This window comes from Phacochoerus africanus, chromosome 15 (genome assembly GCF_016906955.1).
Source record: "Phacochoerus africanus isolate WHEZ1 chromosome 15, ROS_Pafr_v1, whole genome shotgun sequence".
NCBI classification, from domain to species: Eukaryota; Metazoa; Chordata; class Mammalia; order Artiodactyla; family Suidae; genus Phacochoerus; species Phacochoerus africanus.
This window is the reverse complement of record NC_062558.1, coordinates 9,499,896-9,525,571: the sequence shown is the minus strand read 5'-3', so window position 1 is coordinate 9,525,571 and position 25,676 is coordinate 9,499,896. Positions and strand designations below refer to the sequence as shown.

The following is a 25,676-nucleotide window of genomic DNA, read 5'->3' as shown; positions in this document are numbered from 1 at the left end:
TGTTTATATGTCCTTCCTTTCCTTTTTTTAAATTTCATTTAATTAATTCAGCAATTAATTTTGGCCACACCTACAGCATGTGGAAATTCCAGGGTCAGGAATCCAACCTGCGCCACAGCACCAAACCTGAGCCACAGCAGTGACAATTCTGGATCCTTAACCTGCTGAGCCACCAGGGAATTTCATCCTTAATTTCCCCCCATTTTTAATTAGAAGATGTTCACATTAGAAGAAATTTCATATAAACCTATAATCATCACAGACATTGCATATATGAATCAGAGTTTAGGGGCATCCTGAAAGAAATGAATACTTGGAAAGACACATCAAAGTTAACACCAGAGAGTTTATAGGAAAAAACACACACTGAAATCATTAATAGTATAAAAAAAAAGCATTGCACTTTGGGTCCTGGTTTTACATTACATTTCACTGCAGCATTGGAAATGATTACTGAAACCTAACAGGGGCAAAATGGAACTTCTCTCTGGTGTTGAGTCTTTCCCAGCTGCTGAGAATATTAAGACAAAGGAAGGCAGAGAGATTGAAGAGAACAGAGAAGAAAGGAGATGATTGGAACAGCAGTCACAGAGCCTGGGGGAGCCCACCCATGCAGAAAACCAATCACACATTCTGTACCAAGTAGGTAGAAGGAGGCAGGAAATCAACCAACACTGATAAAGGCTCAGCTATATATGACAGGCGGTGTAGGACGTTCCTCAGAGACAGGGTGTCTCCCATAAGCTCCACATCACTCCACTGAGTTATGTCTTTTCCTTACTTTTTTCAAATATGAACTAGGACCCAGAGAGGTTAAGCATCTTGCCCAAGAGCACACAGTAGCCATTGGGAAGCCCGAACTGGGTCATGGGAGCGACTGATTCTGAAGCCCTTGGCCTTCCTGGGACATCATGTACAAATGGAAATAAGAGTCAGCCCACCTAAGTTCTGCTCGCCCTTCCCATCCAGTTCCTTTGCCTCCCACTCACTCTGCATGCTACTCAACAGGGCTGTACTTGTTTATTATATTCAAGAAGAGCACTCCAAAATGATGTAGCCAAAGAAAACATACCTAACAATGAAAATCCTACCTCTATTAATTACACTTAACTGAATTGTACCCATTGAAAGCATTACCTCTATGTTAAATGGTGCTACATCCCAACCCTAAGCAATGGATCCCCATGCAGTGAGCACTCCTTTCATGTTTTTCCAGAGTAACAGACAGGACACTGAGTTGAACTAATTTAATTGCAGGGCCGGGGCCAGCGTGTAGTCCCTACAACCAGTGGTCCCCCAAGTCAGGCTGGGGTTCCTTGAATCTAGTTCCAAATAGAGCAACATCAAGTCTGGGGTCCAGACCTATGCCATCTACCTCCCAGGGGAGCGAGGAGGACGGGGAAGGAGAGGGAATTCACAGCTGGTGAATCACCAGAGGTGTATCAGGTTGATCTTCCAGGGCCTCTACCAGACAGTGGCCTAGCCCTGGCTGGGTGGCTTCAGGTCTCCAAGGAAGTGTGAGGGTGAGAACAAGCTTTTCATGAATTTCATTTGCCCACTCATCAAGAGGGGAGCCTAAAGCTGTAAGAAACAAATCTGCTAGCTGCACAATGCCATTGGAGGAGGCAGGAGAGACACACACAACCTGGTGGCGCCGTGGGGTTCCCATGACGCAGCCCACCTTCTCATAGTTGGAGTAGCCCCCCATGACAGCTGGGTCCACGATGCCACTGAGCAGCATGGAGAGGGGGTGCACGGAGAGGGAGCGGTCCCAGGCGTGCTGCTGGACACAGTTGCTGATCTTCTCATTGGTGAGCTCCATGGTTTCAATGGCATTCTCCAGAGGACTGATTTCCTCCTGTGACAGAGAGCATGGCAGAGGAGGGACACTGTGAGCTCCACGGCTAAGACTGGAAAAAGCCCAGTGTTCCCCTCTAAAGGCATACAATTCCCACCAAGCCACAGAAGAATGTCTGTCAAGGTCATGTTTATTAATAAGGATAGCACACTTAACTTGAAATGATGTTGGTAAGCTGCAAAATTAGTGATTTGAAATCTTAGAGACCGTATAAGGATGATTTAAAAATTGGAGCTATGGAGTTCCTACTGTGGCGCAGTGGAAACGAATCCGACTAGGAACCATGAGGTTGTGGGTTCGATCCCTGGCCTTGCTCAGTGGGTTAAGGATCTGGTGTTGCCATGAGCTGTGGTGTTAGGTCACAGTCGCGGCTCGGATCTGGCGTTGCTGCGGCTTGGTGTAGGCCAGCAGCTACAGCTCCGATTGGACCCCTAGCCTGGGAGCCTCCACATGCCGCAGGTGTGGCCCCAAAAAGACAAAATAAAAATAAAAATAAATTGGAGCTATGAGGAGTGCCCTGGTGGCCTAGTGGTTAAGGATCTGGCATTGTTACTGCTGTGGCTTGGGTTTGATCTCTGGCCTGGGAACTTCCACATGCCACAGGCACAGCCAAAGGGGAAAAAAAAATTGGAGCTATGATAATGATTATTTCTTGGGACAGAGCATCTATAGAAATTTTGAGAAGACAAAAATGGAGCTGTAATAATTATTGCTTCTTAGGCAAATCTTCCTCAGAGGTGTTTTGAGAAGATCAGTGACAACAGAGAAGCAATATATCTAATCCAAGATACTTTTGCACAACTAAAAAATGTCCACTGATAAGAGGTTTAATGCTCCTTCCATGCAAAAAGGTAAGTGATTTTGGAAGCCATACATTCAAACCACACATAAAATGACCTTAGTATGTGTTCCATGGTTTACAGAAATCAGAAATAAAGGATGTGTGTTCCGTTGTGGCTCAGTGGAAACGAATCTGACTAGTTCCCATGAGGACGAAGGTTTGATTCCTGGCCCTGCTCAGTGGGTTAAGGATCCGGCGTTGCTGTTACCTGTGGTATAAGCCAGTGGCTATAGCTCTAATTACAGCCTTAGCCCAGGAACCTCCATATGCCACATGGTGTGGCCCTAAAATGCAAGAAAGCAAGCAAGAAATGAAGGAAGGAAGGATTTATTAGATCATTCAAGCTGAATTTTGGATGAGAATGAAATAAGATGCAATATGGATTCATAGAGAGCTCCTCCTGTGGAAACATCTTCCAAAGCAGAATGGAGAAAAATCATCTCCTTCATTTTACCCATTATCAGCCAGCATGACCTCCTACACACTTGATTCCAAAAGGCTCTTTCCAAAATCATATTCATACTTGAAAAAAAAATTTAGCACTAGAGGTACAGAACACATCAAACTTCAGATTTGTTTAAGTCATACTTCTTAAATGCTTATTTTATGCAAGTATCATGCTGTGCACCACTGTGTCACAAGGGTGATTAAGACATAATTTATGAAAATGAATATAGAACTGCCATATGATCCAACAAACCCATTCCTGGGCATTTACTTGGACAAAACTACAATTCAAAAAGATACCTGCACCCCTATGTTCACAGCACCACTACTCACCATAGCCAAGACATGGAAACAACCTAAATGTCCACTGACACATAAATGGCTTAAGAAGATGTAGTATACATATTACATACACACACACACACACACACACACACACACACACACACACAATGGAATACTACTCAGCCATAAAAAAGAAATAAAACCATTTGCAACAACATGGATGCAACTAGAGATGATCATACTAAGTGAAGTCAAAAAAAGAAAGACAAATGCCATATGCTATCACTTCTGTGTGGAATCTAAAATGTGGCACAAATGAACGTATCTCAGAACAGAAGCAGACTCATAAACACAGAGAACAGACTTGTGGTTGCCAAGGGGGAGTGGCCAGGAGTGGGATGGACTGGGAGTTTGGGGTTAGTAGATACAAATTATCACATTCAGAATGGATAAGCAATGAGGTCCTACTGCAGAGCACAGGGAACTATATCCAGTCTCTTGGGATAGACCCTGATGGAAGATAACATAAGAAAGGGAATGTATGTGTATGTATATATATGGCTACATCAATTTGCTGTACAGCAGAAATTGGCACAACATTGTAAATCAACTATGTTTGAATTAAAAGAATATGTAAAAAAAAGTAATTCATGGCTGGGAGAAGCTTATGGTTCAATGAGGTCAGAGTGGGAGTGGGGAGATCTTAAGACATGTAAGCATAGAAGGTAACTTTATTTACTTACTTACTTACTTATTTATTTATTTATTTTATTTATTGTCTTTTCTAGGGCCACTCCCGCAGCATATGGACGTTCCCAGGCTAGGGGTCGAATCGGAGCTGTAGCCAACGGCCTACACCAGAGCCACAGCAATGCAGGATCCGAGCCGTGTCTGCCATCTACACCACAGCTCATGGCAACGCCGGATCCTTAACCCACTGAGCAAGGCCAGGGATCGAACCCGCAACCTCATGGTTCCTAGTTGGATTCATTAACCACTGAGCCATGACGGGAACTCCAGAAAGTAACTCTTTGGAAATAAGTCCACGTTGTGACAGGGCACAGAGAAAGAACATCTAACCTAGCTTGGGAGCTTCAGAGATGGCTTTTTAGAGAAGCCGGTACCTAAAGTGAATCTCAACAGGAGTTAGTAGGTTGAGAAGGGCAAAAGGGCATTTTGAGCAGAAAGCAATATAGCGTCTTGGAGGGTTGAAATTCCATGAAACGAGCAATTTACTTCCCATAGATTCCACAGATGAGGTGGAAAAGCTTAGTCACAAAGACCCTGTGTGCGTGTGTTACAGAGCATGGGCTTTCTAGTCTAGGCACTGGGGAGCCACAGCAAGGTTTTAAGCCTGAGAATGATACAGCCAGGTTTTCAGCATGGAATTCATAGTCTGAGGCAGTAAGGAAAATGGACTTGAGAAGCCAAGACAGGGAGAACAATAAGGAGACTTTTTCAATGGCATCAACCAGAGATGAAGGAGGGGCTAGGGCTGGGAAAAAAACCCAGATGTAATAAACATTACAGATGTTTAAAACCCAGATGTAATAAACATTAAAAAGGTAAAACACGAGTTCCTGCTGTGGCTCAGTGGGTTAAGAACCTAATATAATTTCCATGAGGATGCAGGTTCGATCCCTGGCCTCAATCAGTGAGTTGCCCAAAGCTGCCATGTAGGTCACAGATGCAGCTTGGATCGGGTGTGGGTGTGGCTGTGGCTGTGGTGTAGGTGAGCAGCTGCAGCTCTGATTTGACCCCTAGCCTGGGAACCTCCATATGCTGCGGGTGCGGTCATAAAAAGAAAATTTTTAAAAAAAGGTAAAATGAACAGTTTTGGGGAGTGATGAAAATGGAGATACGGTTAGCTGGAAATAAAAGAAGAGGCAATGTTCTGGGAGAGAAGAATGCGATGATAGGAAACTCAAAGGAGGAATTCCAAAAATGTTTTCGGGTGCTGGCATGGTCCTTAAGGAGACAACACTCGTCTGGTCATAAAAGAGCCTTTCACTGTGAGTAACCTTTAGGGGTGGTGGTGTAACATCGGTTTCACAAAGGAGTTCTATTCCACAAGCAGGCCTTTCATTTCTCCTTTAGAAAATGGAGCGGCCAGAGGAGGCTGGTCCACCAAGCTGGGGAGACCCAGAGGGGGCATTTAACAAAGGCTCTTATTATCCTTGGAGACAGAAAGATTTTTCTGAGTCCCAATTTCAAATGACTTACTGTTGAAATCTGCTTGACTTCAAACCACTTGAGAATCCCAGGGAAGCTATAGGCAGTTGTATACGTGGTCCTTTCAATCCACATAGTCTGGCGAAAAGAAAGAAAGTAGGAAATGTTGGTCAGTTCTCAGGCAAAGGAGCCCAACTCCCTGGGTTAGTTGGGATTCCATTTTCAAATGCCTCCTTAGTGAAGGGGCCATGCTTTCTCCCAAATTTTATGGATCTAAATATTTAAAGCTGCAGGGAATTACCTAGGGGACCCTTTCAGCCTCTAGATGGGAAATGAGGTCCAGAGAGGTGTGATTTGCTCAAGGTCATGGTGGCAGCAGGCCCAGGAGTACAGCCCAGTTCCTGGATCCCTAATCTAGAGTCTTCCACTGGGGTGACAGCCTGCAGTCCTGGTAACAAGCGTGGGGCCCCTCTATCCCCAGCGCTGCCAGGGTTTCTGCTATAGATGCTGGCTGGGTGGAAGGCCACCCACTTTGGATGTCCATTTCATCTTGGTTTAGGGCCAGAGGGTTGGACTCACAGCAAACTCATTGTCGGGATCCTTCTCTCCTTTCCGGAATGGCCGAGAATACCGGAACTGCTGTACTTCATTGGCTCTGTAGTAGCTGGGGGAAGACACAGCCACAACGCTGTAGCTTCTTTTTTACAACAAGCCTTCCAAAAAAAACCTGGGGCACGTCTTACGCAGACTCTTATCCACCAAACTATCTTCACCCTGACCTAATCTCCACAATGCACCCTGGAGGCGGGACACGGTTTGACTTCCTACACATCTTAACTTTATTACTGATGCATCTGTCTCATAGGATAGAGATTTAAAAGGCATATGGATTCATGTCCATGTGTGTAATTCCTTTGTATAGTCTTTTTGTTGTTTGTTTTTTTGTTGTTGTTGTTATTGTTGTTGTTGTTGCTATTTCTTGGGCCACTACCGCGGCATATGGAGGTTCCCAGGCTAGGGGTTGAATCGGAGCTGTAGCCCCCGGCCTACGCCAGAGCCACAGCAACGCGGGATCCGAGCCGCGTCTGCGACCTACACCACAGCTCACGGCAACGCCGGATCGTTAACCCACTGAGCAAGGGCAGGGACCGAACCCGCAACCTCATGGTTCCTAGTCGGATTTGTTAACCACTGCGCCATGACGGGAACTCCTGTATAGTCTTCTAATGATTCTATCAATCCATCTAGCATTTCAGCTTCTCATAAGTGATAAGGTCTTGAATTACAGGGAAATCACCAGGCAAAGTGAGGGTCAGTTGCTATGGACAAGATACTTCAGAGCAGAAATAAGAACCAGAGGAGCTAAGAGTGAAATTTCCCCATTTCCTTCTCTCTGCTTAAAACAAACCAACCAACCAACCCCAAATCCCTCTGAATTACCAAGCTCTTATCTTATACTGAATAGGAATGGATAGTTGCGATGGTCTAAGTGTTTACATCCACCCCCCACCCCAAATTCATATGTTGAAATCCTAAGACCCAAGGCGACAGTGTTAGGAGGTGGATCCTTTGGGAAGTGATTAGTTCATGATGGGAAGCTCTCATGAATGTGGTTAGTGCCCTTATTAAGAAAGAGACCCCACAAGTTCCCGTCATGGTGCAGCAGAAACGAATCCAACTAGGAACCATGAGGTTGTGTGTTCAATCCCTGGCCTTGCTCAGTGGGTTAAGGATCCAGCGTTGCTGTGAGCTGTGGTGTAGGTCACAGGTGTGGCTCAGATCTGACGTTGCTGTGGCCATGGCATAGGCCGGCAGCTGTAGCTCCAATTAGACCGCTAGCCTGGGGACCTCCATATGCAGTGGGTGAAGCCCTAAAAAGACGAAAAAAAAAAAAAAAAAAAAAAGGAGAAAAAGACCCTGAGCTTCCCATGGTGGCTCAGTGGTAATGAACCTGACTAATATCACAAAAAAAAAAAAGTGAGAAAGAGACCCCGAGGTTTCCATTGTGGCTCAGTGGTAATGAACCTGACTAGTATCCATGAATGTAAGCTAGTGCAACCACTCTAGAGAACAGTATGGAGGTTCCTTAAAATACTAAATATAGAACTACCAGATGGTCCAGCAATCCCTCTCCTGGGCATCTATCCAGAGATAACCGTAAAAGATACATGCACCCCAATGTTCACTGCAGCACTGTTTACAATAGTTAAGACATGGAAGCAACATAAATGTCTATCAACAGAGGACTGGATAAAGATGTGGTACATATATACAATGGAATATTAGTCATAAAAAATAATGCCATTTGCAGCAGCACGGATGGACCTAGAGACTGTCATACTAAGTCAAATAAGTCAGAGAAAGACAAATATCCTATGAGATCAATAATATGTAGAATCTAACAAAAATGTTACAAAAACCTTACAAAACAGAAACAGGCTCAAGGATATTGAAACCAAATGTATGGTTACCAAATGGGAAATGGAGGCCAGGAAGGATAATTTAGGGGGTTGGGATTGACATGTACATATTACTATATATAAAATACACAGTTAACAAGAACCTACTGTATAGCAGAGGAAACCCTACTCAGTAGTATGTAATAACTTACATGGAAAAAGAATCCAAAAAGGAATGGATATATGTATATATATAACTGATTTACTTTGCTGTACACCTGAAACTAACACAACTTTCTAAGTCAACTATACTCCAATAAAATTTACAACAAAGAACCCCACTTACTTTAAGATCTGCTCTGGAACTGGTTTATCCTTATAGCTGGGTGGCAGGCTCATCACTGGCTTTACGGTGAAACACTGCATATCTGAGGAGCTCGTTAAGGAAGGAGAAAGCTGGGCCACAAAGCTGTCACAGGCAGAAAGCACGGCCTGTTCCTCCTGCTTTAACAACGGAAATGGCACCCACATCGATCATGCCTTTGAACCAAATGCCAGGACAACTACTGAAAATGGGGTTCCCTTAGGAATTACCAAAATGCCTTCTTTTTTTTTTGTCTTTTTTGTTGTTGTTGTTGTTGCTATTTCTTGGGCCGATCCCGCGGCATATGGAGGTTCCCAGGCTAGGGGTCGAATCGGAGCTGTAGCCACCAGCCTACACCAGAGCCACAGCAACGCGGGATCTGAGCCGCGTCTGCAACCTACACCACAGCTCACGGCAACGCCGGATCGTTCACCCACTGAGCAAGGGCAGGGACCGAACCCGCAACCTCATGGTTCCTGGTCGGATTCGTTAAGCACTGCGCCACGACAGGAACTCCCCAAAATTCCTTCTTAAAGTCATAATCTGGGGACATTTTTCAGGTCAGACATGTGGTAGATGATCTTGCCACATGAAAACAGACATCAGGAGTTCCCGTCGTGGCTCAGGAGTAATGAACCCCACTAGTATCCATGAGGATGTAGGTTCAATCCCTGGCCCCATTCAGTGGATTAAGGATGTGGCATTGCTGTGAGCTGTGGTGTAGGTTGCAGATGCGGCTCAGATCCCGAGTTGCAGCTACAGATCCGACTTGACCCCTTGTCTGGGAACTTCCAGATGTCTTGGGTGTGGCCCTAAAAAGACAAAGAAAAAAAAAGTTAATGAAATTTTAGGAAAACAGATGGTTAGAAATTGTCTTTGTTTCTTTTGGGCACACATCATTCTGAAATAATCCAACTCCAGAGCCCAGGCAATAGGAATTTCTTGTATCTTTGGATCCCATCTGTTTACCACGGGCCAAAGCTGAGCACTGTACTAGGTGTTCCGAATATGTCATCTCCAATAAACACAAATATTACTAGGTAGATGTTATTAATCCCTTTTACAAGTGAAGAAAGGTTTGAGAAAGGGTTTGAGAAAGGGTTCCCGAGGGTTTGAGAAAGTCCAGATCACACAACTAGTAAATGATAAAAGTCAGGCTTCAAATGCAGTTCAGGGGTAAAGCTTCCTTCTCTGACTTAACAATCTGATCTTAGACATGACTTTTTTTTGTGTTTACCAATAACGCTTCAAAATCTACAGCAATGAAACTAGAGTTTAAGGCACTGGGTCTAGACCTGACACTGACTCCCAGTATTTCTCAACATGAAGGTTGCCATCTACCAGAATCACCTGGAAACTTACTCAAAACACAGAATTAGAATTCACAGCTGTTGTATTCAAATCTCTCCCAGGGTGATTCTTAAGTAGAATAAAATCTGAGACCCACTAGGATATGCCTCATACTGTTATAACTTATAAAATGTTTTCTCATAAATGATTTCCTTTTTATTCTGACCCTCATAGAAATGCCATTAGATAATTGGGAAAAACAGAGTTACCCTCATGCCTTATAGATGAGAAAACCAAAGCCTGGAGAAATTAAGCAACTTGCCAAGGTCAAATGGCTACGCAGATGTGACTGCAGGGCGCTGAATTTTACATTGTCCTGTTCATGAAGACCTCTTTTCATTCCCCCTCCAAGAAGGCACCTCGAGTGTTTTCTGAAATTCCACAATGGAAACAATGATTTATTTCAGTAAACCTTTCTTTTCCAAGTATCCACTATTATGCTTCTCTTTAAGGCATGTCTATCTACTAATCTATCATTATTGCTGTCTATTTTTCTAGAGCTACTGATCAATCTATAGCTATAATAATTAATACAAATTGAACTTTTATTATGTACCAGGCACTGTCCCTAGTATTTTACATATACTCAATCTTTAGAAGAACTACAAGGAGAAGAATGATCACCACCCCTACTTTACAGATGAGAAAACTGAGTCTCAGAGAAATTAAGTAAGTTGCCCAAAGGGACAAAGTTCATGATAGAACTGGGACTCAAACCCAGGCAACTTGCCCTACCAGCTCTTTCTTACTGACCTCTTTTAGAATACTGTTCAATTTTATAATATTTTTTTATTTCATTTTATTTTTTTATTTCATTTTATTTTTTATGGCTACACCCATATCATGTGGAAGTTCCCAGGCCAGGGGTTGAATGTGAGCTGCAGCTGCAACCTATACCATGGCCGAGCCAAAGCCAGATCCTTTAACCCACTGCACGGGGCCGGGTATCCAACCCTCACCTCTGCAGCAACCTGAGCCGATACAGTCAGATTCTTAAGCCACTGTGCCACAGCGGACACTCCAACATCTTTATCTTTTAAAAGCATGGATTGTGAGTTCCTGTTGTGACACAATGGAAACAAATCCGACTAGGAACCATGAGGTTGCAGGTTCAATCTTTGGCCTTACTCAGTGGGTTAAGGACCTGGCATTACCATGAGCTATGGTGTAGGTTGCAGAAGAGGTTTGGATCTGGTGTTGCTGTGGCTCTAGCATAAGCCAGCAGCTATAGCTCTGATTAGACCCCTAGCCTGGGAACCTCCATATGCCGCAGGTGAGGCCCTGAGAAAAGACAAAAAGATAAAAATTAAAAAAAAAATAAAAGCATGGATTGTTTTTTTATTTATTTTTTTTATTATTATTATTTCTTTGTCTTTTTGCCATTTCTTGGGCCACTCTCACGGCATATGGAGGTTCCCAGGCTAGGGGTCGAATCGGAGCTGTAGCCACCAGCCTAGGCCACAGCCACAGCAACTCAGGATCCGAGCCACGTCTGCAACCTACATCACAGCTCACGGCAACGCTGGATCCTTAACCCACTGAGCAAGGCCAGGGATCGAACCCGCAACCTTATGGTTCCTAGTCAGATTCGTTAACCACTGAGCCATGACGGGAACTCCCATGGATTGTTTTTTAAATAACACATTATATATGTTACATACAGAGCTAGACACTTTATCCACAATCCAGAACAGGGAGTCTACATTCTGCTCAGGCTCTGCCTGTGGCTATAACACACATCCTTTCATATTTATGATTTGCTTATCATCTCTCTCCATTAGTTACTTTGTAGCCACAAGCTAAGGACATGAGGTCCCAAAGCTTTTCCACTGAATGGGAAACTGAGTCAGGATGGTAAAATGACTCTGAGAACAGAGCACAGCTGCTAGCATGGATGGAATCCTCAGCTGCTCTGGCTGGACTGGGGCTGCTGCAGGTTAGCAAACCCTGGGACAAGGATACACTGTTTTGGGGATGACTTGATGTCCTCTCCCGGGGGCGTGGTGCTGGTCATCTTCTCGGCGTTGGGGAACTGGGTCAGCAGCCTCAGGCTGAAGTCTTCACGCCGCTCGTACTCCTTCCCCCGGTAGATGAAGATTTTGTTCTACAGGTCAGGACAGCAAGAGGAAGAATTAAATAGGAAGAGGGGAGGGGCACCTGGGGACCCTGGTCCCTCAGAAACTGCCGTCCTCCCCGGGCAAAGTGCCATACACCTCTCACCGAACCCCTACTATGTGCCCCACAGCAGCCATCACATCTGACAAGGCCCATGGTTTATGTGGGGGGTTAAGCCACAGGCATAAAAATGCCTCATGCAGTGCTCCTCATGAGCTACGGAAGCCCAAAACCCCACGGGCTCCCCTCATACTTCCTGCCTCATCTCCCCGGCTCATCCCAGCTCCCTCTCTTTCATTCCTAGTCCCTGCCAAGCGCTTGTCTGCTGTTTCCTCTCCTTTTTCCTACCCCTTTTACCTCTTTAACTCCCAGCTTATCTTTCAAATCACAGCTGAAACAGAAATTCCCTGGGAAGTCTTCCCTGACTCTTAAAAAATTCAGGTATAATTGACACATAGCAAAATCTACACTTTTTTAGCGTAAAATTCTTCTGATTTTGACAGACATAACCATGACCACGATCACGATAAAGAATGGTTTCCGACAAGGGTTTCAACTCCAAAATATACAAACAACTCAAACCACTCAACAACCAAAAAATCCAAACAACCCAATTGAAAAGTGGGCGGAAGACCTAAACAGACATTTCTCCAAAGAAGACATGGATGGCCAGCAGGCACGAAAAAAAATGTTCACCACCACTCATTATCAGAGAAATGCAAATCAAAACTACAATGAGGTACCACCTCACACTGGTCAGAATGGCAATCATTAATAAGTCTACAAATAACAAATGCTGGAGAGGGTGTGGAAAAAAGGGAACCCTCCTACATTGTTAGTATGAATGTAAATTGGTACAGCCACTAGGGAAAACAGTATGGAGGTTCCTCAGAAAACTCAATATAGAACTACCGTATGATCCAGCAACACCAGTACTGGCCAAATATAATTCAAAAAGATACACGCACCCCTCTGTTCACTGCAACACTACTCACAATAGCCAAGACATGAAAACAATGTAAATGTTCATCAACAGATGAATGGATTAAGAAGATGTAGTACATATACACAGTGGAATATTACACAGTCATTAAAAAGAATGAAACAGTGCCATTTGCAGCAACATGGATGCAGCTAGAGATTCTCATACTAAGTGAAGTCAGTCAGAAAGAGAAAGACAAATACCATATGATCCCCCTTATATGTGGAATCTAAAATTTGGCACAAATGACCCTATCTACAAAATAGAAACTGACTCACAGACATAGAGAACATACTTGTGGTTGCCAAGCAGGAGGGAGGAAGGGGTGGGATGGACTGGGAGTTTGGGGTTAGTAGATGTGAACTACTACATTTAGAATGGATAAGCAATGAGATCCTACTGTATAGCACAGGGAACTATATCTAGTCTCTTGGGATAGACTGTGATGGAAGATAATGTGAGAAAGGAATTTATATATATGTATAGCTGGGTCACTTTGATATACAGCAGAAATTGGCACCACACTGTAAATCAACTATACTTTAATAATAATAATAATAATAAAAGATAGAGAACAGTTTCATCACCTCCAAAAATGTTCCCATGCTTCTTTGTAGCCCAACCTTCCTCTGGCTCCAATCACCAGATAACCACTTATCCGCTTTCCATCCCTATTTTAAGTTTTGGCTTGGCCAGTGTCATATACATAAAACCATAGTGTATGTAGATTTTAAGGTCTAACTGCTTTCACTCAGCACTATGCATCTGAGATTCACCCCCATGATTCTGTGTATTAGGACTTTACTCCCTTTTTATTACCGCATAGTATTCCACTGCATGGCAGCCCCACACTTTGCTTACCCTTTCACCAGCTGAGGTACATTTCAGTTATATCCAACCTTTAGGGATTATGAATACGGGTGCTATAAACAATAAGGTGCAATTTTTATGTGAACATGGGTTTTGATTTTACTTGGGTGAATACTCCTTGCTTAACAAACTCATCTATCACAGAATACCTATCTTGGGTAGTATAAATTTTACACTGACTTGTGTGATTGTTGAATTAATAGCTCAACCATAAGGTTGTACAAGTCCATGGGAGCAAGAATTATATCTGATTATAATCAGCACTGTATCTCTAATGTCTTGTATGTGCCTGGCACACAGTAGGCCCTCAATAAACAGTTACTGAATGAATGAACTACTTCCTTTTTAGGCACTGTAAGAAATGGAACATATTTTTCTTTCCACTTTTCCTTTTTTTTTTTTTAATCAGAGGAAGGAAGATGGATAATATATGTTTATACATAGTGTGACATTAAAAGAGGCTTCTTTTCTGTGGAGAAAGTAAGAGGTTTTTTTTTTTTTTTTGGTTTGCTTTTTAGATTGTAAAATCAGCATCACATTGCAAAAATTTTGAGAAGGAAGATAAACACGGTCCTTTTCACTGTGACAACAAAACTGTTTTTATCATTGTAAACCTTTTGCAACCTTGTCCTGGGGACATTTGTTTTCAAACTAGCTCCGGCTGGAAACAGAATAAACAATTAGATGCATCAATCCACACTTTCTCCCAGCCTGACCTAGAGCAGCAGACCAGTGCAGGGGATGGTTCCGTTTTCCCCGTTCTCATTCCACCTGGGAAAAGTCATTTTATAAGAGAGTTGGCAGAATACCAGAGGTGGCCAGGGGCGTGGGGGTAAGAGGCCAGCGGCTCAGGAAGTGGTTTCCCTTCCCGACCTCCCACAGTGAGAACACGGCTCTCCAGCTGCTAACACGCCAGACTCATCTGGAAAGGCCATGAACACCTTTCCTCCCTGACGGCACAGCTGAGAGGCCGGGGAGACCACCCTCAGGCTTCTCACCCGCAGGAAAGAAGGAAAGCCTTGGCCGTAGTATCCGACAGCAAAGTATTCAGGCTGAGGCCTCATTGCCTTGATGATGTTCTCATAAAACGAGGCTCTTTTTTTCTGGAAAACAAAACAAGACATTCCAGAGGGAGGTTACAAGGGCACCACTGGGAGGGAGAAAAAAAATCTGACAATTTGCTTTGTTGTTTCCTGTGTAACACAGAGTAACGAAAGGTCTTTGGAAAACATCTTGTAAGCCAAAGAGTTGTCTTTCCCTGGGATGGGAGGTTTTGGGCCTGGGTCCATGAATGGGCTGGGGGCAGGGTGGGGACAGGGTGGGGGTGTGGACTGGGAGTCCCTGCAGTTATGTGTAGACAGACATATATGTGCACATTCATCCTGTGAAGGGGGTTCAGGACCCCTAAAAGGTTAAGAAGCACTTTCTGAGAGTCACAAGGGGCAGCTGCTCATGCTGGTAGTTTGGGATTCCAGTTATGAATTCCCAGGAGGTAGTGGTGATGTGCTGTGTTTTCAGATCTGGTATCACCCTTACCTTTCGTTCTTCCCCTGGGGAGAGCTTTCCCCACCAGGGCATAGAGGGGCAGCCTCAAAGAGTCCAAACAGGCAGCCAGACGCGGGGGCTTGAGACTTATCTCCTCCCTGAACAGTGAGCATGACTGTATTATTTACTACACCATCTCCCACTGTCTCTGCCAAAGTCTCTTTTCTTTTCTTTTTTAGGGCTGTACCTGCGGCATATGGAGGTTCCCAGGCAAGGGTCGAACTGGAGCTGCAGCTGCTGACCTACACCACAGCCATAGCAGCATGAGATCTGAGCCGTATCGGTGACCTACACCACAGTTCACGGCAACGCCGGATCCTTGACCCACTGAGCGGGGCCAGGGATGGAACCCACATCCTCCTGGATGCTAGTTGGGTTCATTATCGCTGAGCCACAGAGGGAACTCCTCTGCCAAAGTTGCAATCTCAGTTTTCTTTGAATGGTAGCATATTATATTACTCCCACTTCAGCTCCATTTAGTTTGTGAAACTCATACGTGACTTTCTGCATGAGGGCAGGAGCTGGTACAATGCGCTGGCAACTTCTTTTCAAAGTCATCTTGACAACTAGCTCTTCAAATGATGACACGACAATGGGTGGTCACCTGACCTGTGACTCAGCCACTAAAAATGACCAAATATAATATTGTGTTTGCCTCCTGCTGGGCTTGTAAAAGACTATTTTTGTTTGGCTTTACTGTTTTGAAATAGGTGACCTGTGCCAACAGCCAGGAGTAATATACAAGTTCAAGGGACTGTTAGAGCAGAGCAGTCCAGGGACCTTCAGAGCAGGAGGGAGGCAAAACTGGAGAATCAAGATCTGGCAGAAGCCTTTTATAACTTTCCAAAATGTGCACAGGGGCACTCTTGAAAAGCCAAAGCAAGGCTCCAAGATGAGCAGTTCATTCAGCAGAACCTTGAGGATATGGGCCACAGAACATGTCACTGTGATGAACAGGAGATGCCAGAGAGCATCTGAAACAGGGGCCGTGTTCATGGAAGGCAGAGTAACTGAGAGGCGAGGAGGCGGCGGGCCAAGGACGTGGAGGGTCCACAGAGGAACAAGGAGCCAGCTGCAGCAGGACGCTGAGCCCCCAGTCAAGGAGAATCTGGAGAGGAATGCTAACAGCATTTTGACCTCATCTTTCCTCATTTTTCTTTCTTTTTTTTTTTTGGCTTTGCCTGAGGCATACAGAAGTTCCTGGGCCAAGGATCGAACCTGTGCCACAACAGTGACCCGAGCCATATAGCAGCGACAATGCCGGATCTTTAACCTGTTGTGCCACCAGGGAACTCCCCTTGCTATTTCAAGCAAGGTGTACTTTTCCACTGTAAAGAACATCGTTTACCCAGACTTTCTTCAACTTACAAAATTATTTTCGTGAACACTCCGCTTACCCCCCTGCCAGAGGCTGGCTGGCTTCTGACCCATACTCACCAGGAGATTGCCCAGACCCTCGTAGTCGAATACTTTGCTCTCATAAGTCTCCGCCAACTCTTTGCTCAACTTAATTGCCTTCTCCCACATCTTCAGAAAAAGAAAAGGAGGGTTACAAGCGGAGAACAGAGCAGTCAGTGACTCAGCTGCAAAAGCCATTCGAGAGTCCCTGGCAATGACTAAGGAGTCAGATGGGTTGAGTTTCTGTGAATATCCTCGACGTGCCTCACCTCTTGGATCAACTCACCCTGTTTTCTGACCTCATAAAGCTATTGTATCTTGGCGCCTTTACCAGGGGGCATTTTCTGTTAATTCTGTTTGCAAGAACATGAAGAACACCGTGTGTCCCCAAATAAAGCATTACTAAGTTTTAAAGGGCAAAGCGTGAAGGAATATTGAAAGCAGCATGGAACTGGTTCTAAAGCCCAGGTATTGAGAGCATGAAAGTCCTGTTGAAAGGGAAAGGAAGTTGTGTGGGTTCTTGTTCTGGTTCTGGGGTGTGTGTGTGAGTATGTGTGCTGAGTTACATTGTTTGGGAGGAGGTTGGGATAGGAAAGTCTAATCACACCGTTGTGTGGAATTTGAGGAACTATTTCTCCAGTTGAGGGTACTCACTTCCTGTTTCCAGCTAAACTATTGACTGAGTCAGGGAGCGCTTCAGGAAATGCCTTTGAGCACTGATGACCATGTAAATATAGCCTAACGCACCTATTCCGTATCTAAGGCCAGCATCCCACACTGACGGTCTTCTGATCACTTGGGTATTTCATAAAATGTCTCTTAGCTGGACACAATTAATAACACAGCATCTGGAAATTTTCTATGTCCGTCTTGCTAACCAGGCGCTATGTTCCCTTGTTTCTGGCTGATGAAGGAAGGCACGTACAGTTCACATATAGTTCTAAGACACTTTAAAATTAAATCTTCTAATATAACAAATAAATAAATGAATAAGTAAAATCTCCTAATATCATCATTTGCCAAATGTGCCCCTTCTGAAACTTCTGGGCCTGGATCACTGAAAAGGCTCTGAAACAGGCCACATGGAAAACTTTCAGCTCAGCCAGACCTGGTGCAGGAGGCCAGTCAATAGCACAGTGGGGCCCCATTCCCTTCTTACCAAATGCTAAGCTATGAAAGAGATGGGAAACAGACTAACACAATGGTTCTCAAAATATGGTCCCTGGTCTCCAGGAGTCCCCAAGACCCTTCCAGGAGTCCATGAGGTCAAAATCATCATTTTTTGTTGTTGTTATTTTGGCCATGCCTGCAGCATGTGGAAGTTCCCAGGCCAGGGAATGAACCTGTGGCACTGCAGTGACCCAAGCCGCTACAATGAGAATGCTGGACCCTTAACCTGCTGCTCCGCGAGACAACTCTTCTTAATACTACTACTATCATTTGCTTCTTTTCCAAAACTCATTCTTTTGCGAGCCTTCCGTGGAGTTTCCCAGGGGCTGCAGAATGTGTGATGTTGCCACAGACCACATATAGAAGCAGTCTATATGCTGTCTTCTATGGAGCCAAAGGATAAAGGGATTTGTAAAAATCCCAAATAATGCCAACTCAAATCATTCACTTTTTGCAAAATACTGTCATTGTTCATAAATAGACATAATTTATGCTAACAGGCAATGAGTTTGTTATTGAAAGAGCAAGTGAAGAGTTAATTTCGTTTTAATGTCTAAATGTATAGTCATTAATGCACATAATCTATGAGAACAAAAGCTCTTGGGGATCCTCAATGGTTTTTAAGAGGGTAAAGGGGTGAGGAGACCAGAGTCTGGGCAAATATCCCTGCTCTCTGAGCCTCTGTAAAATAAGAGACAGTATTACCCTATAGGATTATAGCGAGAATTCAACTAGAAAAACAGCCTGAAAAATTACCCAAAATAGTAATGTGCACTAAATGCAGAGTAGCTATTTTATCATAGTGATTATTTGGCTTAATTATTTATTTATGTAATCATAGTGATTATTTGGCTTATTTATTTATTTAATCAATTGATAAGACAGGAATGGTGGCTGAAGTGTCAGGCTCTAAGAACTATCCAGGCCTTTGGAAAAGTCAAATTTGGGACCCATTTTGTTTCAATAGCACATATATATATTTTTTTCCTTTCTTCCCCACCCCTTCTGTTTTTTTCAATTTCAGATTTAAAGGCCTACTGAATTTCTCTATGGCTCAATGGGTTAAGGATCTGGTGTTATCTCTGCAGTGGCTGGGGTCACTGCTGGGATGCCATTTGATCCCTGGCGCATGAACTTCCGCATTTCATGGGCGCAGCCAAAAAAACAATTTAAAGGCCTTCCAGCTGGACTTGCTTTCTCCAGCTGATCACAGATTCCATAACATCATTCCCAATTTACATGTTTACTTTACTTTCTCTCCCTCATAGGTGTTTCAGTTGCTTGTTAAGTGCACCTTTTGGTGTCAGGCCCTCAGTGACCTAGGGATGGGATATGCCCCAGGTACTAGCCAACAATCTCCAGAGAATGCATTTAAAATGATGACACTCGGAGTTCCCTGGTGGCTTAGTGGGTTCAGGCTCTGGCGTTGTCATGGCTTAGGTTACTGCTGTGGCGTGGGTTCAATCCCTGGTCTGGGAATTTTCACATGCTGCAAGCGTGGCCTCCCCACCAAAGATGTTGGTACTAGCTCCTGGTCCTCAGCAATACTTAAAAGGTACAATTATGTTTATGGAGACTGGGGCCCTGCACTACCCACTGTATTCAACATTGGGTTTAGTGTCCCCAAGATAACACATCTCTATTTATTGCCTTTCTTACCTTATCTCTTCATTTTCTCTCCCATTAAAAGTACCGGAATTCAAAGATACACAGGGGACAAGTAACTGTGTATAAAAAGAATGTGTCTGGTTTTTGTCCTGAGTTTCTGGAAGGGAGCTTTTAAATCTCTTGGAATTTCCCCAATAATACAAGTGTCTTTGTTATTCAAGATGGACCCCCCTCCAGACCACATGGGAGTTTATACTAATGAGGTGACTCCTGATGGGCATGTAGTCAGTCTCAGAATGGGGGATGACCTTGCCAGAACTGCCACCCATGTGATTAGAGGGTTGGGGCCTTGAGCTACACAACAGTAGCTGGACCTCCAGGGAGGAGACGGGGGCTGGAGGTGGCGTTTATTCATGTTGTTGACAATTCAATCAATGCAGCTAATAGTAAGACACCCCAATAAAAACCCTGCATACAGAGCTCAAATGAGCTTCCTGGTTGGAGATGTGCCTGAGTTCCCATGGGAGGGGACACAGAAGCCATACACTTGGGATCCTCCTCAAATACTTTGCTTGTATTTCTTCATTTGATTGGTCCTTATTTGTGTACCTTTAAGATAAAACTGTCATCACCCCCCTAGCCTGGGAACTTCCATATGCGACACAGGTGTGGCCCTAAAAAAATGCAAAAAAAACCAAAACCAAAAACCCAAAAACTGTCATCATTGAATACAGCATTTTACCTAGTTTTGTTGGTTGTTCTAGCCTACTATCAGGTTTATAGGCAATTGGTGAGACGTGTGGGTGGCTTGGGGACCCATCAACCTGCAGATGGCATCTGAAGTTTGGGTTGTCTTGATGGGGACTGTGACCTTAACCTGCGTGCTCTGTACTAACTCTGCCTGGCAGACATCAGAACTGCAGTGTAGGAAGTGCTGCAGTCATCTCCCCCGTTGCCCTCATGCAAAAACAAAGCACCCAACACTCACTTTGCCTTTGTCAAAATATGATATGATTTCTTGATACAGCTTCTCTTTAAGCTCTTGCTGGGTATATACATAGTAACTGTCCCTCTGAAGCAAATGGGGTACACAGGGCTTGTCGGACCACTGGAAAACACACAAATGCAGCAAAAGAGATTAACGCAACCTAGCAGTTCATTAATTAAAGCAGATGATGGTAACAAATTTCAGCTGAAAAAAATTCATGGAAATATCTGTATGTATCTATGACTCATCCATATGTATTTTTGACAATTTATTAAACACAGACATTGCATACACACACACAAAACACTCAAGGTATTCCCACGAAGGTCAGAATCAAGGTGAAGCTGCTCACCTGCATGGCTGTGGTTGTGCTGGAGGTTACCCTTCATACAACTGGGTAAAAGAAAGAAATTAGAAGTATAAAGCTGAGAAAAAAAGGGATGAAAGCAATGCTTGTAGTCTTCATAATCCAGGGTGGCAACCGAAAACCCACTACACATAATAAAAGAATTAAGTGGAGGGATAAAAAATTAATATGTTTAGAAATAATTTAGAAACAGACTGGAGTTCCCGCCGTGGCTCAGTGGTTAACGAATCTGACTAGGAACCATGAGGTTGCAGGTTTTGGGATCTGACATTGCTGTGAGCTGTGGTGTAGGTCGCAGACGAGGCTCGGATCCCGCATTGCTGTGGCTCTGGCATAGGCCGGCAGCTACAGCTCCGACTGGACCCCTAGCCTGGGAACCTCCATATGCCGCAGGAGTGGCCCTAGAAAAGGCAAAAAGACAAAAAATAAACAAATAGAAACAGACTGCACATAATAATAACCATGCTGAAGATAAAGGAAGAAAATACCCCAACAAGAATAAATCCAAAATGATCAGATATCTGGGTACAGCAACGTGAATGTACTTAATGCCAGTGAATTATACACTTAAAAAAGCATAGGATGTTAAATTTTATGTTACGTGTATTTTACCGTAATTAAATTAAAAAGAAGCTAGGGATCAACACAACATGGAATACGCAAGCCTTCTGCACAGAAAACATTAACACACCATGGGATGGCACAACAGCAGACCTGGACACACCATGGGATGGCACAAAAGCATGACGTGAAAAGTCACATCATGCTTTTGGATAAGAAAATGCTATTTCATAAACATAGAAATTCTCCCCTAAAGTATTTTTTAAATTTCGTGATTCCAAAGTCCCTATTGAAAAATAAACAGAAAGAAATTAAGGTGGAAAACTCCGAGAGAAAAGAGAAATGAAAAGCAACTGCTAGGTCATAAAATATACTGTCAAGAATTGAGAATTAAGGAGTTCCTGTCATGGCTCAGTGGTTAATGAATCCGACTAGGAACCATGAGGTTGCAGGTTCAATCCCTGGCCTCGCTCAGTGGGTTAAGGTCCAGCGTTGCCGTGAGCTGTGGTGTAGATCGCAGATGTGGCTCAGATCCCGCATTGCTGCGGCTGTGGTTTAGGTTGGCGGCTACAGCTCCGACTGGACCCCTAGCCTGGGAACCTCCACATGCCATGGGTGTGGCCCTAAAACACACACACACACCCCCAAAGAATTGAGAATTAAAACAGTGTAGTCCCGGTGTGTGAACAGAGACCCGTGCAAAAGATGTATGATCTAGAAAGAGGTTCCCCTAACCCTCCTTCTAGCCATCTAGTACATGATAAAGATAGGATCTCATACAGTGATGAAAATATGGACTGAACTTAACAAGCAGCAGCCCTACTGCGTAGCTCTATGGGGAAAAAAACGGCATCCACGCCACGTATCTTATGCCACAATAGGCCCAAGGTGTCTATTAAGAAGGCATAAAAATATTCTTGGATGAAAGGGTCCTCCTGGAATAGGGATCTTTCCCATCAAAATCATGACATGCACAGGATGTGGTCCCAAAGGGCTGGAGAGCTGACCTACTGCATCCTTGATCCACTTACCTGCAGGAGCTCAGCATGGAGGAGGAGCGTGTAGGCAGCTTCCGTGTAGTTCTCACAGTCCCGGTGCAAATCCCGAAGCTTGTACAAATATCTGGTCAGAAGGGGAGAAAGGAGGCATTTTGGCACAGGGGAGGTGATGGAGCAGTCCGGTTACGCCACAGCCAGGTGGCAGCTCACTTTATCATCTTCTCCCTCCTGCACCACAGGAGCGCTTCCTCTCTCTTAGGCAAAGGGACAGTTACTTCCTATACCTTTAAGTCTTCATGTTGCTTCTTGACTCTGAGTGTTCCTACTTTATTTGTTTGACTTTGTAACTCTTTAAGGCAGTAGTGTTTACAGGTTGTTTTTGTTTTGTTTTGTTTCTTTTTTTGGCTGCCTCTCAGCATGTGGAGTTCCCAGGCATTGGGATCAGATCTGAGCCACAGTTGCGATCTATGCTGCGGCTACAGCAATACCAGATCCTTTATCCCACTGTGCAAGGGCAGGGATCAAACCTGCTTCCTGCACTACAGAGATGCCACTGACCTTGTTGAGACACATCGGGAACTCCTAAATTTTTTTTTTTTTTTCCCCCAGACCCCTTTGGGAAGCTCATGAAAGCATCTCTGCCCATGAAAACACATAGAGTTTATGTCCAAGTTAGTTTCCCATTCCAGGCTTCCTGGACCCCAGACTGACAGTTCTGGACAGAAGGTGAATTTCACGTCTTCCCTGGCTGCATGGCCAGAGGCCTCTACTTTCCCTGGAATCCAGACATGATCCTCCCTTTGCATTTCCTTGTACTGACTCAGATCTGCCTAAAGAGTTTAGCCCTCTAGGAGGAAGGGAGTGTGTTATGTACTTTACGTGTTTCTCAAAGCAGCAAGCATGGTGTTGCGGCTTATTATTAATAAACATATTGGAGAAATAAATAATAAAGCCATGTCATAAATAGCAAAAGTAGAAATTTCCTTCTTACCTTATGTAGATGTCTTCTCTCTTCTTTTCTTTGTAAAAATTCTACAAAACATAGTCATAAAATACAATGCAATCTGTTATTAATGAGCTTGCCCCTAAAATGGCCAAACTACGACTAGCACTTTTCAACAGTGTCACTTTTCCAAAGACTTTTTTTCCTTCCCCTCAACGAATACCCCCAACGAAATAAGGAAGTGACAGTTTATAAAGAAGAGAAGTTGAAGCTTCTTTTTGGTAGAACCGAGCCTCTGAGAAACATGAGGGAAAGCTTCTAGGTGAATATACAGCCAGGTTACGCCCAAGTCACCCATACTCTGTTTTCTGAGGGAGTCAGAACTCATAGTTTATTTTTATTTATTTATTTACTTTTTGCCACAACAGCGTGCAGCAGCTTGATATGGGATCTCAGTTCCCAGACCAGGGACTGAACCTGGGCCACATCAGTGAAAGTGCCAAGTCCTAACCACTAGACTGGCAGGGAACTCCTGGTAGTTTCTTAATTTATCTTAAGTAAGGGAGTGCATGGCAGCCTAAACCTCTGAGGTCCGTGGTCCCAGTTACAACTGCCTAGGGAAAGGCAGAGGGTTCTACCACTGTGAGGATGCCATGGACTAATTCTCTACTCAGGTATATTGTTCTAATGCATTTCTGTCTGGGTCAGATAGCTTCAACAATAAAGCAACTCCATGTATACAAGACAGAGAAAGAAGCTGAGGATCACCTTCAGTAAGAGTTAAGTCAGTGGCTTATGTTGCATTGTCCATCCCTATTTCCCCATTTATCCTCCAGCTCTGAGGTAGCTGGTATATGCAAGTTCAAAGCTCAGTTGGCCATTCTAATTAGACTCAGCAGAACACAAACTCTGTCAAGGAGGTCTCAGGGGATCTCTGTGTCTACTGGATCTACCTAGAGCTGCTTGGTGGGGTGTAGGGGTGGCCAGGCACTGCCCTCTTGCTGTCCCAGGGGGCGTGGCACGTACCAGCACGTTAACAGTACAGCTCATGCGGTTTTCCTTGCTCTCATCATGCATGATGATGGTTCTGTAGTCCAAGAGATTCTCTAAGAGGCTGCTGACCAGGAGCGCGAATACTTCTCCGGAGCTGGAGAGGTATTTATGTTTCCGGCAGTGTTCTAGGAGCCTGAGGGGTGGAAGTAGAAACAAATGCCCGGTTCTACACTAACATTCCAGCCCCACCTGCGAGTGCTGTCCAAGGTCCTAGCAGCAGGTGGTGTTGGACTAGGAGACACATCCTTCCTGTGACTCCAGCCTATCCTACCCTGGGCCCCCACTCACAAGGCTCCTTGCTGTTACTCAAGTTCTGACTTTTCCTTAGGTCTGTAGCTGAAGCCCCACTCTCACTGAGCATCCCAGCTCAGGATGCCCTTCTCTGAATTTCTATTTGTATTTGGTTTTCATCTTCGTCTTCTGTCAGTACAACATAAAGGAGAACCTCTGCCCCAAAGGTTTGTGTGTATTATCTGATCCCTCTACTCAGGAGGAAGGACCATCTTTTCTCTGACTTTATTCTCTCTAAGGCCGAGCACTTCAGGGCACCCTGGAGCCTTGGATTGATGCCCAGCCTAGAGGAACCAAGGAACCTGGCACACATTCAGACATGTGGCTTTGCAGGAAAAAAAGGCACAGATGTAAATAAGTAAATGGAGGTTAAACTTTTGATCAAAATCCTCTCCCTTTGGACCCGAAAAGATCAAAGCTTCAATAGGAGCATCTTAGATTAGACAAGTAGAAGACAACTTGGGAACAGGATAAAAAATGGGTTCAAGATATAAGTCCAGACTCTAGAATTATTCTTGAGCACGGGAAACTTGGTCAGTCCTATTTTTCTGCATTCATGATCCAAGAAGAATGAAGGAAAAATGAGGTGTCTACATGAAAAATCAACTGTAGCATGTTTTTTTTCAAGTGTCGTTTTGGGGATTTCCATCGTGCCTCAGCGGTAACAAACCCAACTAGTATCTATAAGGACACAGGTTCAATCCCTGGCCTTGCTCAGTGTGTTGAGGATCCGGCATCACTGAGTTGTGGTGTAGGCCATGGGTGTGGCTTGGATCTCACGTTGCTACAGCTGTGGTGTAGGCCGGCAGCTGTAGCTCCCATTCGACCCCTAGCCTGGGAACTCCCACAGACCACGGGAGTGGCCCTAAAAATAAATTAAAAAAAAAAAAAGACAAAATAATGAAAGTGTTGCTTTATCACTTGTAAATGTGTGTGTTTGTATGTGTGCATAACTTCTGCACTTCATTCTTGTATGAGATCAGGACTGTGGAAGTGACCGACTGAAAGGTTTGATGCTCATACAGGCAGACCTAATGATGAAAACGTCAACAAATGGTCTTCTCATACGCC

The 25,676-nt window shown here is 44.2% G+C and overlaps 1 protein-coding gene across 2 annotated transcripts in view; it reads right to left on the bottom strand.

Moving 5' to 3' along the window:
- Positions 1-25,676, bottom strand: part of DOCK5 (dedicator of cytokinesis 5) — a 238,865-nt gene that overhangs the window by 23,727 nt on the left and 189,462 nt on the right. For both annotated transcript variants that reach the window (XM_047762590.1, XM_047762591.1), the window contains 11 exons: positions 24,288-24,447; positions 23,310-23,350; positions 22,352-22,442; positions 20,393-20,512; positions 16,666-16,755; positions 14,682-14,786; positions 11,679-11,820; positions 8,349-8,430; positions 6,183-6,267; positions 5,655-5,741; positions 1,682-1,858 (listed from right to left, as the gene is read on the bottom strand). In XM_047762590.1, coding sequence (XP_047618546.1) covers positions 1,682-1,858; positions 5,655-5,741; positions 6,183-6,267; positions 8,349-8,430; positions 11,679-11,820; positions 14,682-14,786; positions 16,666-16,755; positions 20,393-20,512; positions 22,352-22,442; positions 23,310-23,350; positions 24,288-24,447 — 1,180 coding nt within the window. The remainder of the gene's footprint in view (positions 1-1,681; positions 1,859-5,654; positions 5,742-6,182; positions 6,268-8,348; positions 8,431-11,678; positions 11,821-14,681; positions 14,787-16,665; positions 16,756-20,392; positions 20,513-22,351; positions 22,443-23,309; positions 23,351-24,287; positions 24,448-25,676) is intronic.